Source organism: Pan paniscus, chromosome 6 (assembly GCF_029289425.2).
Source record: "Pan paniscus chromosome 6, NHGRI_mPanPan1-v2.0_pri, whole genome shotgun sequence".
Taxonomy (NCBI): Eukaryota; Metazoa; Chordata; class Mammalia; order Primates; family Hominidae; genus Pan; species Pan paniscus.
This window is the reverse complement of record NC_073255.2, coordinates 20,918,621-20,935,974: the sequence shown is the minus strand read 5'-3', so window position 1 is coordinate 20,935,974 and position 17,354 is coordinate 20,918,621. Positions and strand designations below refer to the sequence as shown.

The window sequence follows — 17,354 nt, the reverse complement described above, 5'->3', positions numbered from 1 at the left end:
CAATAATATTCAACACCCCTTCATGCTAAATCACTCAATAAACTAGGTGTTTATGGAACATATCTCAAAATAATAAGAGCTACGTATGACAAACCCACAGCCAATATCATACTGAATGGGCAAAAGCTGGAAGCATTCCCTTTGAAAACTGGCACAAGACAAGGATGCCCTCTCTCACCACTCCTATTCAACATAGTATTGGAATTTCTGGCCAGGGCAATCAGTCAAGGGAAGGAAATAAAGGATATTCAAATAGGAAGAGAGGAAGTCAAATTGTCTCTGTTTGCAGATGACATGATTGTATATTTAGAAATCTCCATTGTCTCAGCCTAAAACGTTTGATATTTCAAAGATATCTTAAGGTAAGCTAAAAGGTCACCTCTTTATAGAGTTAATTAGCCAATTATTCTAACTAATAAATATTTACCGAGTGCCTACTGTGGACATAGTACTATGTTTGAGCTTAGAATTTGGAAAAGTTATCTTTTAGTATCTTACGATTTAGCTGAGAAATTAAGTCCTGTAGATTGCAAACCAAATAAAAACATTAGGGATTTTGGGAAAAACTATGATAACATAAATTACTGATATACAATAAAAAATAGATGACATCTTAAGAGGTAGTCATTACAGCTGGGTCTTTAAAAATTGATGTCAATTAGACAGTTACTGGGAAACCATTTTTCTGGGGGCAGAAATAATAATGATTATACTGGGATGGCAACAAAAGTGGATTCTGAACAGTAAAAGAAAGAGAATTGCAGTTAGAAGCGTTGATTAGGTTGATTGTGGATGACCTTGAAAGCTAACAGGAGTAGCTGAAAATTTGAGTTTGGCAGAGTGAGGGTGGCTATTTTAGGGAGGTTGGAGCAGTAGCCAAAAACAGACAGAAGTGACCAGTTAGAGCATGCTGGAGGAGTCCAGGCATAGGATGGTGTTAATGTAGGCTTACAGTGGTTGGAGCATGACAATAGAAAACTAGCAGGTATTGGTAATTGCTGGGTGAGTTGTGTAGGATCAAAACTTTTTTTGCTAATTAAAAGGGATGTTGTATATGACACTGCTTTTTCAATTTTATTAAGTTGTGGAATTTACATTATGATTGATTTAAGAAAATAAAATGTAACAGTGTCACAAGTCCCAGATCTAGAAATATTGGATGCAGTAATGAACTGTTTGTTCTTCAGGCCAGATGTCTGATGCCTTTTGGCTGTCTACATTTTTCCTCACTGCAATCTGGCTCTGAGCACTGTAGTTTGGGTCTTTCCTACTCTCTGTTCCTACTCAGTAAAGTATCGATGCTGCCTTACAGGGTTTTACTGAATTTTATTGACCAACCTTTCCCTTCCCTTCTCTTCCCTCTTCCCTTCTCCTTCTGTTTTTCCTGCCCTTTTCCCTCCCTCCTTTTTCACTCCCCTTCCCTCCCCTCCCCTCCCCTCCCCTTCCTTCTCCCCTCCCCTTCCCTCTCCCTTCCCCTACACTCCCCTTCCCTCTCCTTCCCTCCCCTTCCTGTCCCTTCCCTTTTTTCCTTTCTTTTTTCCTTCCCTTTCCTTTTTTTCTTTCCTTTTTTTTCGCCCCTCTCCCTCTCCTCTTTTTAAACAGATAGGGTCTTGCTCTGTCACCTAGGCTGCAGTGCAGTGGCACAATCATTGCTCACTGCAGCCTTGAACTCCTGGGTTCAAGTGATCCTCCCCACTCAGCCACCTGAGTAGCAGGAACTACAGGCTTGAGCCATGGCACCTGGCTTCCCAATCCTTTTTTCTTAATTATCTGTTTCCGAAACAGTTATTGAATTCCTACTGTATTGTAAGGCCCTGTTTCTAGACACAGAAAATAAAAAAGACTAAAACTGTTGTGTGATGATTATGTTAATCAGTAAACCCAAGTGCATTTTCATTAGTATTATCTAAGTTTTTGAGAGGCATTTGTTCCCACTCACAGGAGCAAGAGGAAAATGTTTCTCATTTGGAGGAGGCTGTTTTGTTTTTCTCACACCCTATCAATAGGTGATCGCTTTTTCCTGCAGTTTTGGCAGTTGACATACGCTGAAAAGTTATTTTCATCTCCACTAGGGGACAGTGTGCCACCGTTAGGTTTTTTCTTCCATATCAGCAAAATGTTTACAAAAAGAAAATTTAGCTTCAAATTAGTTTGATTTGATATTAATGATCTTATAACAAGCCTGTTGAAGGTTTGGTAAGTCTAACACTTGTGGTTTTTGTATATTGTATATGGTACAGAGATAGGGGTGTGTATATTTATGACTAGATGTAAATACAGCTAGTACATTTTTGTTTAGTGTTTGAAATTTTGTGACATTTAAATAATAATTTTTGCATAAGTTCTCCAAAACAAGGATGGAAGAAGGGTATTAATATCAAACTATGAGCAACCTGAATTTCAGGAGATTTTGTAACTCATGGAAATTGAATTAGGTTTTAGGTATGGAATTTGCTGAGACAATGTAAATGTTTACCCTTAAAGAAACATTGTGTAATCTCTTGAGACATCTAAAGCCTAAATACATATGCATACATTTTAACTTTATAGTTTTCCTTTTAGCAGAGTACATTGTGTTCTTTAGAAGTGATGTGTATAGAGGATAGATATCTCCAAGAGATTTCCTTTCAGCTTGTCCATAAAGATTTAGAGGACAATTACATCATAGCTTTTCCTGCTATTCTTTGAGATGGCATTCCACCAAATCCACATAAATTTGATTCTAACAGCCTACTATAAGTTTGTTTACACTTTTTAAATTCAAATGCTGATATGTGTGTAGTTCAATTATGGGATTTATTGTTTCAAAATATACTTTTTAAAAAAGCTTGTCATTATTAAGTACTCTGGGAATAGTTTCTCCTGAAGTTATCCTTTGAGAAAATTGAAAGGGACAGTTAGTAAGTAAGGATTTTTGAGGACATGGGCATCATATAAAGTTGACCACTTATACACTTGCAAGGTGCTACATATTAGTAATTTACATTACTTCAGCCTTTCCTTGCTCAAATTTTGAGGTGGGAGGTGGAGAAGGATGTAAATGAAGAGCCACTATGAGTTATAGAGGTGCCACTGTCATTTCCAATCTTCTGTGAAAATCTCCTGCTTTCCCTGATTTCCCACAAGTTTGCCAAAGGCTTAGGAGTCCCATCAAAGTTTCATCAAGACTTCACTTGATGGTGGATATAGTCATCACAAAAGAACCAACTCAACAACAAAACGACAAACGCACACAAAGACTGGCATGTGGGATTTTATTCACACGACTTCATTACTATGACTAAATTTAGAGTTACCTTGTATGTTTAAAAGATAATGGTAATTAGAGCTCTTCTTTTGTGCATCTTTCACCCAAACATGGTGTATTTCATCCTAAACTTGAAATTATAGGTGGTAGAGAAATAGCTAAATATAAGTTTCTAGGTAAAACTCATGGTGAATTTTAATCCTAAATAATTCAGTCTGATAATTTAGAAAATTAAAAATGCATATATTATATTGCATTTTTGTCTTCTAATAGTCTTAAAACACAGCTATTATGAAACTCTTTAAGATCTCAGTGAACAATTGTTACATGCTGGGTAAAATTAAGTACACTTTTTTTTGTTATTACTTTTAGCTAGACTTTTATATAGTTTTCTTAATATCTAAGAAGAAAGCTAAGACTTTGTGAATTATTAATATGATTCCTTTAGGGGCCTTTTACTGAAGCCTTGAATTTTCAAGCAAAAAAGGTTTTCTTTGTATAGATTTTGAAAATATTTATGGAGAGAAATGCTCCCGGAATTTGGACAATGTTCAGTACTATTGATTTTCTATGACAACAAATCAAATTTAGCTCCCTGAATTTAACAGTCTTAAAACTAAATTTTAAAATAATTTGTTTTTCCTCCAAGAATAAAATGTGTTCATTGTGGGGGTTTTGAAAATATAGCAAAGCAGAAAGAAGAAATAATATTGTCATAAAGCCATCATCCAAAAATAACTTCTGTCAACATGTTTATATTTTCCCGCCCAGTATGTTAAGAAAGCGGACTACTGAAGAGTATACTGTTTTCCCCCTTTTTAGCTGGTCTCTATTTTTGCTATAATATAGTTGTAACCAAGAAAAAGAGTGAAGCTGGCTGTAATAGTTCACACCTATAAGCCTGGTACTTTGGGAGGATGAGGTAGAAGGATTGCTTAAGACTAGGAGTTTGAGATCAACCTGGGCAACCTGCACTCTACCCTGGGCAACAAAATTTTCTAAAACAAAATTGACACTGTTATGAAGTGAACAAGATGATAAAACAATTTTTTTTTTTTTACTATCTTCAAGATTGCTTATACTGTGTTCTGCTCTGCCTATTCATTATAAAACCAGTCCAATTAATTCTTAATTTCAAGCATTTTATAATTGTAAAATTCTCTTTATTACAGATTCTATGTTGAAAATTTCCATTTTTCATCAACATTTTTATCTCCGGTTCTATTTTTTAGTGTCTTAGGCATAGTTATTTTGAAATCCTTGCATGATGATTCCAATGTATGTCTCATTTCTGGGTCTGCTTAAATTATTTTTTTCTCCTGATTATGGGTGGTTTTTTTTCCTGCATCTTTGCTTTCTGCTTCTTTGCCTATCTAGTGATATTTGATACCACACTTTGAGTGCAAAACATTAAAAAAGCTCTAGATTACTTTAATGTCCTCTAAGGAATATGAAATTTGTTCCAGCAAGCAGTTGTATTGCTGAATCAATTTGATCCTGTGGACGTTGTTGAAGCTTTCTTAGGGCTGGTCGGATTCAGTTTTGCCTTATACCCAGGCTGTAGTCATGGCTTTTCAGATATCCCAGCTGAAAGCCATGGGTGTTCACCAAGGCGTCTTCATTCTAGCTGGACTCAGATTTAACCTCCTGCTCCTTGGCACAGTGGGGCCTCAAAAATCTCTCCTCAGCTCTCCAACTTTCCAGCAGTTATTCTCTGCTAGGCCTCGTTGAGTTTCTCCTTGGGCATGCACAGTTAGGAGCTGGCCAAGGACTGAAGGAATTTTTAGCAGGATTTTAGGAGTTCTCAGCAATTCCTTCCTGTCAGGCATGCTGCCTGCAGAAATACAAGCCACTTTGACAGATTTAAATTGTTATCTATGTCTTTTCTACCCAGAGAGATTGCTATGCTCTCCTTGGGTTCTGTTTCTCTTCTTTGTAGATTGGAAAAATGCTCTCAGCATGACAGCTGGGGAGAATGTGTTAGGAGGCTCTTCTTTCAAGGATTATAGACATGCATATGTTACTGTCCAAGACCTGCAAAAAATATTCTCACATAAGTTTTCCAGATTTAATGGCTATATATGGTGAGAGGGTGATATACACTACTCTATCATAGCTGAAATTAGTTTACTTCATAAAGGTAATAATTCTAACTGCTATTATTATTGAATATTTACTAGGTATCAGTGCTTTACATGTCTTATCTAAGTTCCCACAAAAAATGTTATCCCATTTTTAGATGAAAAAAATGGAGAGCTGTACAACTTCAGCTGTTTGCTCAAAGATCACTTAAGTTGTCGAGGCTGTATATAAATAGCAGCAATCTGACTTCCCAACTGCATAGTTTATTAAAGGAATATTGTGCGTTTTTCAAGGAATATATAAATGGTCCAGTGTGCAAAAATAAATTGCCTTTGTAACTCAGGTTTTGTAATCTGGAAAGTAACATTTGTAAATAGTCATCAATTAAAAAATATCTTTTTGAAAGGAGTATGCTTCAGTTTATAGATATACAGACAAATTCAGAGAATGCCGCAGAGAGTTCCCATATACTCACACCCAGGTTCTCCCATTATTAATATGATATGTTTGTTACAATTTATGTACCAACATTGATGTATTATTATTAACAAAGTCCATAGTTTAGTGAGATTTCCATAGTTCTACCTAATGTGTTTCTGTTCCAGTACCCCATGTTACTTTTAGTTGTCTTCAGACACCTCTTGGCTGTGACAGTTTCTCACACTTTCCTTGTTTTTTGATGACCTGTACAGTTTTGAGGAGCACTTGTCAGGTATATTGTAGAATGTCCCTCCAACAGGAACTTTTCCGATGTCTTCCTCATGATTAGCCTGGAGGTACAGGTTTTTGGGAGGAAGTCCACAGACATAAATGCCATTTTCACATAATTTCAAGAATGTATACTATCAGCATGATTTTTCACTGTTCATATGGACCCTGCTTACCTGAGTTTAATAAACATTTTTAATGTTTATTATATAATATTTGGAACTCACAAAATAATGTGTGTGTGTGTGTGTGTGTATATATATATACACACACACACACACATTTATGTATGTGAATAATAAAATGATCTCCTGTATTGCACCTCTGCTCCCCACTCTCCTCAAGGATTAAAACCATTTTTTTTGTATATTTGCTGGAGGCAAGAAGTGCTTTTATAAGATACATTGGGTTTGCATTTTTTTCCTGTGTTAATACTGTTCTAGAGATATGAAATTTTGAGATGAGTTTGAAATCCATGAATTGTGTGACTATCTAATCTTTTCACATACTAGAGTTTCCTGAATATATGTGTGTCTAACCATCTTAATCAGTTTTTAAATTTCCATGTTTCTTAAGGGTAGAATGATCAAATGAGTTCAGGCAGAGAGGGAAAACAAATGTTCAGTAGAATGACATAGATTCTTGTCCTTCAATTCTAATCTTTGAAAATGAAGCCTGTAAAAAATTGAAGAAGTAAATTAATCTTTAAAGGGACATCTTAAATTCTTTACTAAAAATATGTACATTATGGAGCTATCAAAATGAACATAGATGATTTATTGTAAGATATAGAAATGTGATTTTTCTAGCCCTGGGATCTTAAACAGTTTTTCCTTAATTTCTTCATTGGTTGCTGTGCTGCCTTCATTATAACAAGTATAAACTGGTTTCAACGGGGTGATAGAGACAGACTTGTTCTGTTTATTTTTGAAAGAGGAACTTTAATTATCATCATCTGTGTTATGTCTCAATTTAATAAATGAGACTTAGGAATAGATGTGTGTTGTAGACCCTGCAGCACTGTAATTAATTGATCATTAAGAATGACAAATGCATATCAATAGTTGGTTTGTATTTGCTCATTTTAGAATATTTATTTATATGTTTATGAATGATGTGACACAGATGAAATCTCTCATATAAATCAATCATATTTTAAGTCCAAACATATATAGTTTTTTGATTTGTTTAGATGTGGTTTAGGTATTGTGATATTCTGGAAACCAAAATGGTGTTTGAATCCAATTTTAAAATGTCGTATAAAACCCGCTTTCAAGAAGTGAAGTAGCTGACATTCAGCATCTTGCAGATCTTCTCCAGCTCCACCCCTTAGAACACAATCAAGGAAATTGATAGAAAAGAGCACTTTAAGCAGAGATGGCCTCTCACCGTCATCCTCATAGCTGAGGAACCCAGACATAGGGTGGTGGGAGCATGTAATGGTTGTGGTGAGGCTTCAATAATATATTTATTTTGTACTATTGCCAGGCTTTAGGCTAAATATGCAAATAGGAGTGAAGAAGGTAAGCAATTGCAGTCAGTCTCAACAACTGAGCTCAACTAAAAGGGTGATATGTCTATCATAATCAGAACCTCTTTTGCTTTGAATTTGTTATAATTTATGTAGTGCTACCTTGTGTTAGGCATTGAGCAAAGTGTTCCATATTCATAGATAAAATGAAATATTCTTTACATCAAAAAATGCATCATCTGGTAAAATAGATGGTCAACTAAAAAAGACTATAAAATTCAGTGTGCTAGAGGAATTCACAGCTGTGGAAACATACAATCACTTCACCCAAATTGGACTGGAGGATAGAGTCAGGGTAGATTTCAAGAATCTCTGATACCTAGGTTGAACCATGAAGAGTAATTAGGGTCAGCTAAGCTAGAAAGGGTGTGGGAAAGCTTTTCTGGCGAAGGAATTAGCTGGCCCAAAGATATTCAAGCTCAGAAAAACAGCTTGTTTGGACAATCTTAAGCAGTTCTATGTGGCTTGGAGAATTGAGTAATTTTAGGGGAATATCAAGAAGAGGCCGAGAGGATAAGAGACATTTTATTACCAGGTAATGGGATCAGACTTTATCCTGAGGTTTAAAAGTAGTCTTCAAAGGATTTTAGTCAGGATACTGATGTGATCAGATCTATATTTTAAAATAAGTATTTTGACTTCCCTGTGGGAAATGAAGTATAAGAGGGCAAGACTTTAGAGGGACTATCTGTGAGAATATTCCAGTAATTGAGGACAGAAGGTGCTATGCTGGCAGTGGCAGTTTGAGTGGCATTATCGTTAATGCCTTATCTCAATGTATATGGATGCAAGAAACAATAGGAAGGAGCTACAATAGGTCCTAGTAATATATTGGATATTGGGATAAGGCATTAAGGATGATTCTGGAGTTTAGAGATTGGTTACCACATCCCTCTTTTAAAAGATAGCACAATTCACAACACAGAGACCTGAAAGATATTAGCTCTGTTTCTATTTTCCCTTCACATTATAATCTTCTCATAAATAATTAGAATAAACGGATTCTTACAGGCAATATGATTTCAAAGGCAAAACCACTTTTTAGCAACTTGTAAAATAACTCATTTCTTGAATTTTCCCGATTCTTACTTTACAAACAGCAAGCAGGGTTTTCCCCCCTATACCGGTACTCACAAACGGTTCATAACAAAGTTGGAGAACACTCAGAAACAAGATGAAGAAAAGGATTGCATCATTGATGAAATATTCACACTTCAGTGAAGAGCCAAAGGTTGTCAGAAATTAGATTAAGGGAAAATAATCTTTTCTTTCTGTTAGCATTTGAAATTGTGTCAGTGTTTTTCCTTGCATCTTAAGCAAATATTTTTTGGTCTATAATGAAAAGTGTTTGTGAAAGTATTTCCTCTTTATTCGGGGAACCGTGTCCATGACAGTGGCTAGAGTCTGAGTTTCTAAAATGCCAAATCCAGACAGCAGCAGATCTTGAAAAGTGGCTTTTTATCAAACTTAACACATGGCATATTTTTTTTCTAAAATATTACTGGTTTATCCTTTCTTTTCAGGATGATCAGAAGCTACAGGAGAGTTTAAGGCAAGGTGCTATCATTATTGCTTCATTAATCAAGGAAAGAAATTCTGGACTCATTGGTCAGCTTCTGATAGCATGAAGAACACAAAATATTACCTATTTTCTAAAACATCTATTTGCGTATCTTAATTGTGCTTTATGCCCCCGCTGCTGTCTGTGGTAGAATGTTTCAGTTGTCTTTCATATCTTCTCTATAATTTGTAGGATGTGATGCTTAGATTATAAAGCAGATTAATGTTTATATCTGTGAAATAAAGAATACTTTTGTGTATGACAAATATTAATTGCCTGAACCAGAAAAAAAATTGTAGATAAGTGGAAAATAATAGCCTTCAAATGAATCTTTCCACAGAGACATGAACGGTCAAATAGAAATAATGATGGGGTGAGCTATTCTTTCAAGGAATGAGAATTTATAAAACTTCAGTTATTATCCTAACTGTTAATTAATAATTTACACTATTATGAAGCTAATGGATAAACTTCAGAATTATTCTCACTTCTATAATTGTCCTGTCACCAGGTGATATTTTGTCTTTTTGTCTTGTGTTAAAAATGTCTACACTTTAATAAAAAAGGGTGAGTGGGATACCAGGGAACGGAACTGTTTGTTTCTAGCGTTTTCCCCATTTGCCACATATTACTCAAGATCCCTAAAACAGATGTCATTTCCTTCTTTTCTGTTTTTAAATTGTATGTTATTTTTGGTTTATGAACTATAATTATGACTTACATTATTTTAAAGGGTCTCTAGTTTTTCTGAATGAACTTAAAAGTGTCTGGAAAGTTTCGTAAGTGATTCTGGTCAATCCCTGGTTAGTTATCTTCTATAAGGTAGAGAATCTATTGTACATCATAGAGTTAAATTAGTTATTTCAATTCAGATACTGCTACCTTTTAAAATCAAGTTCTTATTTCCAGTTTTCATTGGTATATACATCTGAAATATTAATATTTTCCGTTGCATGTTATAATTATGGGTGTCCTTTAATTCATTAGAGGTGCCTTTTAATCTATACATACACTTACTCTATTTATTTTATTTTTTATTTTTTTGAAATGCAGTCTCCCTCTGTCACTCAGGCTGGAGTGCAGTGGCACAATCTCAGCTGACTGCAACCTCTGCCTCCTGGGTTTAAGCAATTATCCTCCCTCAGCCTCCCGAGTAGCTGGGATTACAGGCACCCGCCACCACACCTGGCTAATTTTTTTTTTTTTTTTTGTATTTTTAGTAGAGAAGGGTTTTCGCCATGTAGGCCAGGCTGGTCTTGAACTCCTGACCTCAAGTGATCTGCCTGCCTCGGCCTCCCAAAATGCTGGGATTATAGGTGTGAGCCACCATACCCAGCCAACATACATTTATTTTATTGAAACAGATTAGGGCTTAGGCTGCACGTGGAAACTATAAAAGTTGCATGAAGTGTTTTCAGTTAAAGATACGCTATACAATATCTACCTTGCGGAATTTTTATTTAACATGTTGGGTGATTTTCCCTCTAGTGTTCAAGTATCTATATAGTAGGAGAGTTTATATTTTACATTCTCCTAATTGAAATGTGTTATTTGAATGTAGGCTTGTATCTAAATTCCTGGGCCTGCCCTTTTTCTCTCTCTAGGAATATTAAGAAATTTAAAATCCATTAATTTAAGTTTTTGAGGATGGAAATAGGTAAGCAATGTGTGGATTGTGGTTAGGAATGTCTGTGCCCTTGTTCAGATGTCGGCTGTGTGTGTGACGAAAACCACAGCTGCCGAGTCCCCAACATGCACCTGTTGAAGTCATCAGGTGAAAATGTTTAAGACTTTGAAAGTGCTCATAAAGGAAGAAGGGGAAATGTTATCAAGGCTTTAAAGAGAGGGTAAGTGCCTTGAAGAAGAATGCAGTAAACTGGGCATATTTGTGGCACAGCAAAATCACCCTGATCGCTGGAGTGCTGGCTGAGTTAACATAGACTTCAGCTTAAGGAATCCTACAGCAGACAAGAATTTATCTCAGAGTACTTACTATGACATTACCCTAGGCAACTGGTAACATTTAGTATAATTTAGTTAATAAAATATTAAGTTGTGCCTGGAAAAAATAGCATTTGGTCCTTCATAGCAGACAAAGCAATTCACAGCATTGGGAAAAAAAAATACATACATACATATACATGTATGTATACCCATATATATGTATATACATGCATGTATACCCATATATATGTATATACTTACATGTATACCCATATATATGTATATACGTACATATATACCCATATACCCGGGTATATATGTATGTACATACATATATACCCATATATATGTATGTACGTACATATGTGTGTATATATGTATGTACATGTAAGTATGTATATACGTACGTATACACACACGTATGTATATACGTACGTATACACACACGTATGTATATACGTACGTATACACACACGTATGTATATACGTACGTATACACACACGTACGTATACACACACGTATGTATATACGTACGTATATATGTATTTTTATGTTTTATGTATATGTATTTTATATGTATATATATCTGCACATCCTTCACTATTTTCGTGAGGAAATTGGAGCTCAGGGATCTTAGTTACCTTGCCAAAATCATGTGACTGAATAGTAACAAAAGTTTGGGCTTAAAATAAGGAAGACTGATAATAAGTGTTAAGCTTATAGTCCTGTCTAACAATGACCCCTGGCAAAGACATCTGATATATAAGCCACGTCTTATATATAAGACGTGATATATAAGCCAGAGGCACTGAATGAACATTGGCGAAATGGACAAGAAGGGTGGGACACTTATGTCCAGGGACTAGATGAAAGTCCTGGAGCTTTTGGCCTTCCAGCCACCTTCCCAGCATAAAGAAATTGTAGCTAAAGTTAAAGGAATGAATAGAAGTATTGGCCAAAAGAGAAATTATTTTGTTGTTTAAGAGATCTGGCCGGGCGCGATGGCTCACGCCTGAAATCCCAGCACTTTGGGAGGCCGAGGCAGGCAGATTACGAGGTCAGGAGATCCAGACCATCCTGGCTAATGCGGTGAAACCCCGTCTCTAGTAAAAATACAAAAAAAATAGCCAGGCATCGTGGCGGGCGCCTGTAGTCCCAGCTACTCAGGAGGCTTAGGCAGGAGAATGGCGTGAACCTGGGAGGCGGAGCTTGCAGTGAGCCGAGATAGCGCCACTGCACTCCAGCCTGGGCAACAGAGCAAGACTCCATCTCAAAAAAAAAAAAAAAAAAAAAAAAAAGAGAGATCCAGAGGTAACTTTACAGTTACATTTTCATCACTGCTTCTGTAAATTTACTTTAGTAAAAGCTGTCTATTCTCACTTTATTTTCCAAAATCTCTTAAAAAATAATAGTGATTATGCTTCAAGGTTTCTGAAAATGCTTCTACTTGTGGGAAATTTTGTTGCAAAATGGTTTTCTTTCTAAACTTACGCTAGTTAGTTAAATGCAAATTAAAGTTAGTCGTCTTAGGAGTTCATCATAGCGTGAGTAATGGTTTGATTAATGACATTTTGGTAGAGGTCCTTTTTTTTCATAAAAGTGCTCAATTTGAGATGACTTGTTGCAAGTATACTCATTTACAGGTAAGAGTCAGCTCCCTATATTCTCTCAGAGTCGTTGTTATGGTTATTATTGTAAGCATTTTACATTAATTTAACAGAAATTTTTCTTCCCTAACTTATAACTCAACTTTATGTAAATACAGTGATCATCTTATAAAAATCAAATTACAGAATGTCTTAAAATCTGTAAATTTGACTTTGTTTTAATGTTGAAACTACAAATTCACAGAGGCATAAATCTAACATCTTAATTAAAATGTCAACCATATGCAAGAAGAAAGATAGAAGTTATTTAGAAAGTTTAATTTGAAAACAGAATAATGAAGCATTTTAATTGATATAGGATTTGTTAGTATGGCTTAAAATCAGTGGACTAGAAGTAGCTGTGTAGGTGGTGGTTAGCATTATAGTTGCATTTATATATGTTCTTATTAATTTCAGTTTCAAAATTGTAAGAAGCATATGCATATTTTTAAGGTGACATTGAAAAAGTACTATAAAGATTCTAAATATGTTGTTTTTACAAAACAAAATGTAAATAAATTATTGATTTAAAATCTAATGGCATTTTCTTTTTTTTTAGTTTATACATGTTTTTTCAAACTCAGTCACAATTGAATCACTAAATGTAACATTCTCAGAATATAACATTGTGATGGTTTATATTATATAAAGATATAATTTGAAGTCCAGATCTATATTCTCTAAATATATATATACACACATATATACCTATGTATGTAAATATATATATTTTATAGTACTCACATATATATATAAAATTACATGTATAAACATATATATAACCATATATATGTATATATATTTGATTATGAAACCAGAAGTCTTAAATAGATTTCCTCTTCTTCTCCTAGTTTTTAGCAATTATAGTGGCTGCTAAGGATATAAAACCTATACTTGGGCACAGTGGAGAGAAGTATTGTGATTACTTAATCTCTGTAATGAGTTGAATTATTGCTCAGAAATAATCTTTTCTTCCCATTGCCTTCTGGAGAAATATTTGTTCAGGACTTTGGTATTCATCATGTGACCTGCTTTGGCCAGTACAGTGGGTCAGAAATGTCAGTGTGCCACTGAGACTAGACCTGCAGAGACCTTTTGTATTTCTACTCTCTCTCCTGCTTCCACCCCCACCACCATGAGAAGAAAATGCCCAGCCTAGCCTGCTGCCTCCAGAAGGAAGTCAAGAGCCAACATCAGCTGAACTCCAGATAACCCATAAATGGATGAAGGGCCCAGCTAAGATCAGCAGAGCCACCTAGCCCAGTTAGGTTGACCTCCAGCAGATGTGTGAGCCAAATAAATGCTCATACATTTTGCTAGTACTGAGTTTTGAGTAGTTTTATTGCACACCAATTGGTAACAAAAGAAAATCTTTGGCAATGTGAGGTATATTTGCCTTCACAAATCTAGGACATATCTAGAGACACACATTTGCTAAAGCAGAATGCTTATAAAAGAATTGTTAGAGCAATGATCCCAAAATACTAGAAGGTTCTGAGGATCACTCATTTCCTACTCAATAGTTTTTAAAGGAGAAAGATAGACCTGAGTGTTTGTGAAAAGGTTTTGAAAGAGGTGAAACTTTCTTGGATATGAGATTATATTGAGTTAAATATATGGGCATTTAAAATAATAAGTAATAGAAATAGCGAACTTGCTGAATGATTACTGTGTTCCCAAAACTGTTCTTAGTATTTTACTTGCACATAACTTCTGTATTCTTCATAATTACTTTATGTGGTATGTAGTACACCTATAACCATTTAAAAGGTGTCAAAACTGGCTGGACGCAGTGGCTCACGCCTGTAATACCAGCGCTTTGGGAGGCCGAGGCAGGCAGATCACAAGATCAGGAGTTCGAGACCAGCCTGACCAACATGGTGAAACCCCGTCTCTACTAAAAATACAAAAATTTGCCGGGTGTGGTGGTGTGTGCCTGTAATCCCATCTACCCAGGAGGCTGAGGCAGAAGAATTGCTTGAACCTGGGAGGCGGAGGTTGCAGTGAGCCGAGATTGCACCACTGCATTCCAGCCTGGGCAACAGAGCGAGACTCTGTCTCAAAAAAAAAAAAAAAAAAAAAAAAAGATGTGAAAACCAAGGTGCATACATTTTGAATAACTTATTCAGAGTTAGCCAAGCAGCACGTGGGAGGAATGAGATTCAAATTTGGTTATTGAGCCCCAGAGCCTATATTTGTGAGCAGTATGCTATGCAATATTTAAAAACATACTTTTTTAAGATCCCTTAAACTAATGACTCTCAAAGATGAGACCTTTTTTTTTCTTTAATAACAAGAGAAATAAAATGAGTAAAGCCCATTACTTTTCAGTGTTTCAGTACTCTTCCTTTCCCCATCTCCATCCCCAAAAGACATATTTTAGAACATCCTTGGATCTGTATGTGCTGGTGAAACCAATGAAGACTGATAATGTACATAAGATTATTATCAGTGCTATCTCTGTGAGCTCTAAAGTTGTTGGGATTTCCTCAGGCAATGAATGATGAGATACAGTTGGATAGTGAAAGTGGAAGATGAAAACATGGAAGCAAGCACTTTCTTGATGGACAAGAGATGCATGTAGCCATTTGTGCCTCAGCACCACAGCAAGACATGAAAGAGAGTTGAAATCTTTTTATCCTTACAGGAGAAAGAAAGGTTCAGAGAAGTGCCTAGGAATGAGAAAGTATAACGTCTTTCTTTGTCTTGGGATTCTCTTAATCACATATGTTACCAATGTTTGGTCAGCAGGAAAATTTTGGGGTGAATGGTGCCTAGTTTGATGAGAGGTCAGAGTGGAGCCATGTTGTTTTCCCTTATCTGAAACATTGGAATCATTTAACAATGTCTTCACAGCTGAGATGTATTATGCAAATTAATTCTCTACTTAGGATGCTACCAAATAACCTGAACAGTTGTTATAACATCTGGGTCTGTTTAGCAGCATTGATGAAGCCTGGCTTGTCAAATGCATTTTTTTCTTTCGATTTAATCTTAATTAATCCTTGCAGGATCTCTACGAGGTAGGTCTGTATCAAGCTTTTGATATGACAGTTGCAAAAAGGCAGATGCAGAGATTAAGAACTCGTGATCGCTGGGCACACTGGAAGCCAAACTGGAATTCTAACATTTCTAACATAGGACAATTTTGGACCAATAATAGTCCATCTACTTTGAATAATTTTTTAGGGAATTGGATCACATATAGGAAGGACTATTCTTAAGGATTAAAAAACTCGATTTAAATCTATATCCAGAATTTTACCTGGATGCATTCACTTATTTTCCATTTTGCAAAATTGCAGTTAAGCCCAGAGGCAAAAGCTTCAACAAGACAATCGCAGAGATGGTTGTGACTCGAGTTGGAGACATTATTTGGGATTCTAGATAGAGGCCAATTTTGTAAGAATTTCCACTAGTCTGCAGACTGTAATAATTGTGTTATTTGGATAAGGTTTGGCAAATCATCTAGTAAGATTAACTGAATGAGTTTTCTGGAGCTTTGCCATTTGGCGCTATCCGTTATGTTCTTTGTTCTACCTCATTATAAAATGGGCTATTGAAACTGAAATTGGTTGGTTTATTGGTATGTCAGGTTTTTATTTCCTTTTTTTTCCTTTCCTATTCTTCATATCTGAGCTCTTAATTTGGTTGAAAGCAAGCTCTTCAGCCTAAGTGGATATCAAAACATCCCTTTGAGGATGAGGAAATAGACGATAAAATCTGTGTTCCTAATTTTCTTCAATAGTTTGGAGGATTTTTTTTTTCATCCTGTGTGTGTTTTTAAGACCTTGTTAAGTTCATAGTTCTTTTTTCTTTTATTGTTTGAATGAACACCATTCTCTTTAATCCCACCTGAGTTTCAAAAATGTATTATTGAACTGCCCAGTTCAGGAATTCAGTTGCCTGTTTTACTGAATGGAGGTATGTATGACCCGATGGTAAAAGAATGTTATTCAAAGACATTTCCGCCTGTTTGTTTCTTGGATCAGTTACTATTCACATAAATCTGGAAAGAAGCCAAAATATGTAAACAAATTAAGAGTTTGAGGATCCCAGTAGGAATATCTATAAGTTCTGCTATAATACAGGAATTTAAGATAAATGAAGATCGATGCAGTATGTTATAGTAAGATAGCCAGGAGAAGCAACTATAGACCAATTATTCTTGGCTCTGGTTTGGGAATCTTAATGAATATTAAAAGATTTGGGTTAATCATGGGGTTATGCATAATGTCACCCCTTCCCAAGCCTATATATGTTGCCTAAAGAGAATTTTATTTTCATTTTACTAGCTTTTAATTGTTGCTTAATATCAAACAACTATTCACCTTAGAAGCTATATTCTCAAACCCTATTACATATTTAAAATATGCAAATTACTTATTTTTATCATTAATCTCTTTATATATTACATAAATCAATGAATACAGTAAAGTATAGTTTGAAAGACTGGAGATTTTCCTCCAAGAGCTTTTTTGATGCACTGTCTTCTTGAAACTGTCAGTCTCAGCCTGTGAACGAAAAACTGTGTTAGAAGAGATACAAAGTAATGTGGTGTTCTCTGGTCGTTTTATTACCTTTGACCCAGGGCTACAACTTAAATGTAAAACTCCTTCTTAAAAAAGATAGCA

General features: G+C 35.4%; 1 protein-coding gene across 3 annotated transcripts in view; it reads left to right on the top strand.

Annotated features, from left to right (window-relative positions):
• CRPPA (CDP-L-ribitol pyrophosphorylase A) overlaps positions 1 to 9,713 on the top strand; it is a 330,830-nt gene extending 321,117 nt beyond the window's left edge. For all 3 annotated transcript variants that reach the window (XM_034963742.3, XM_008978703.4, XM_003825009.5), the window contains one exon: positions 9,092 to 9,713. In XM_034963742.3, the coding sequence (XP_034819633.1) occupies positions 9,092 to 9,196 (105 nt within the window). In that variant the 3' untranslated portion in view covers positions 9,197 to 9,713. The remainder of the gene's footprint in view (positions 1 to 9,091) is intronic.
• The last annotated feature ends 7,641 nt before the right edge of the window (positions 9,714 to 17,354 follow it).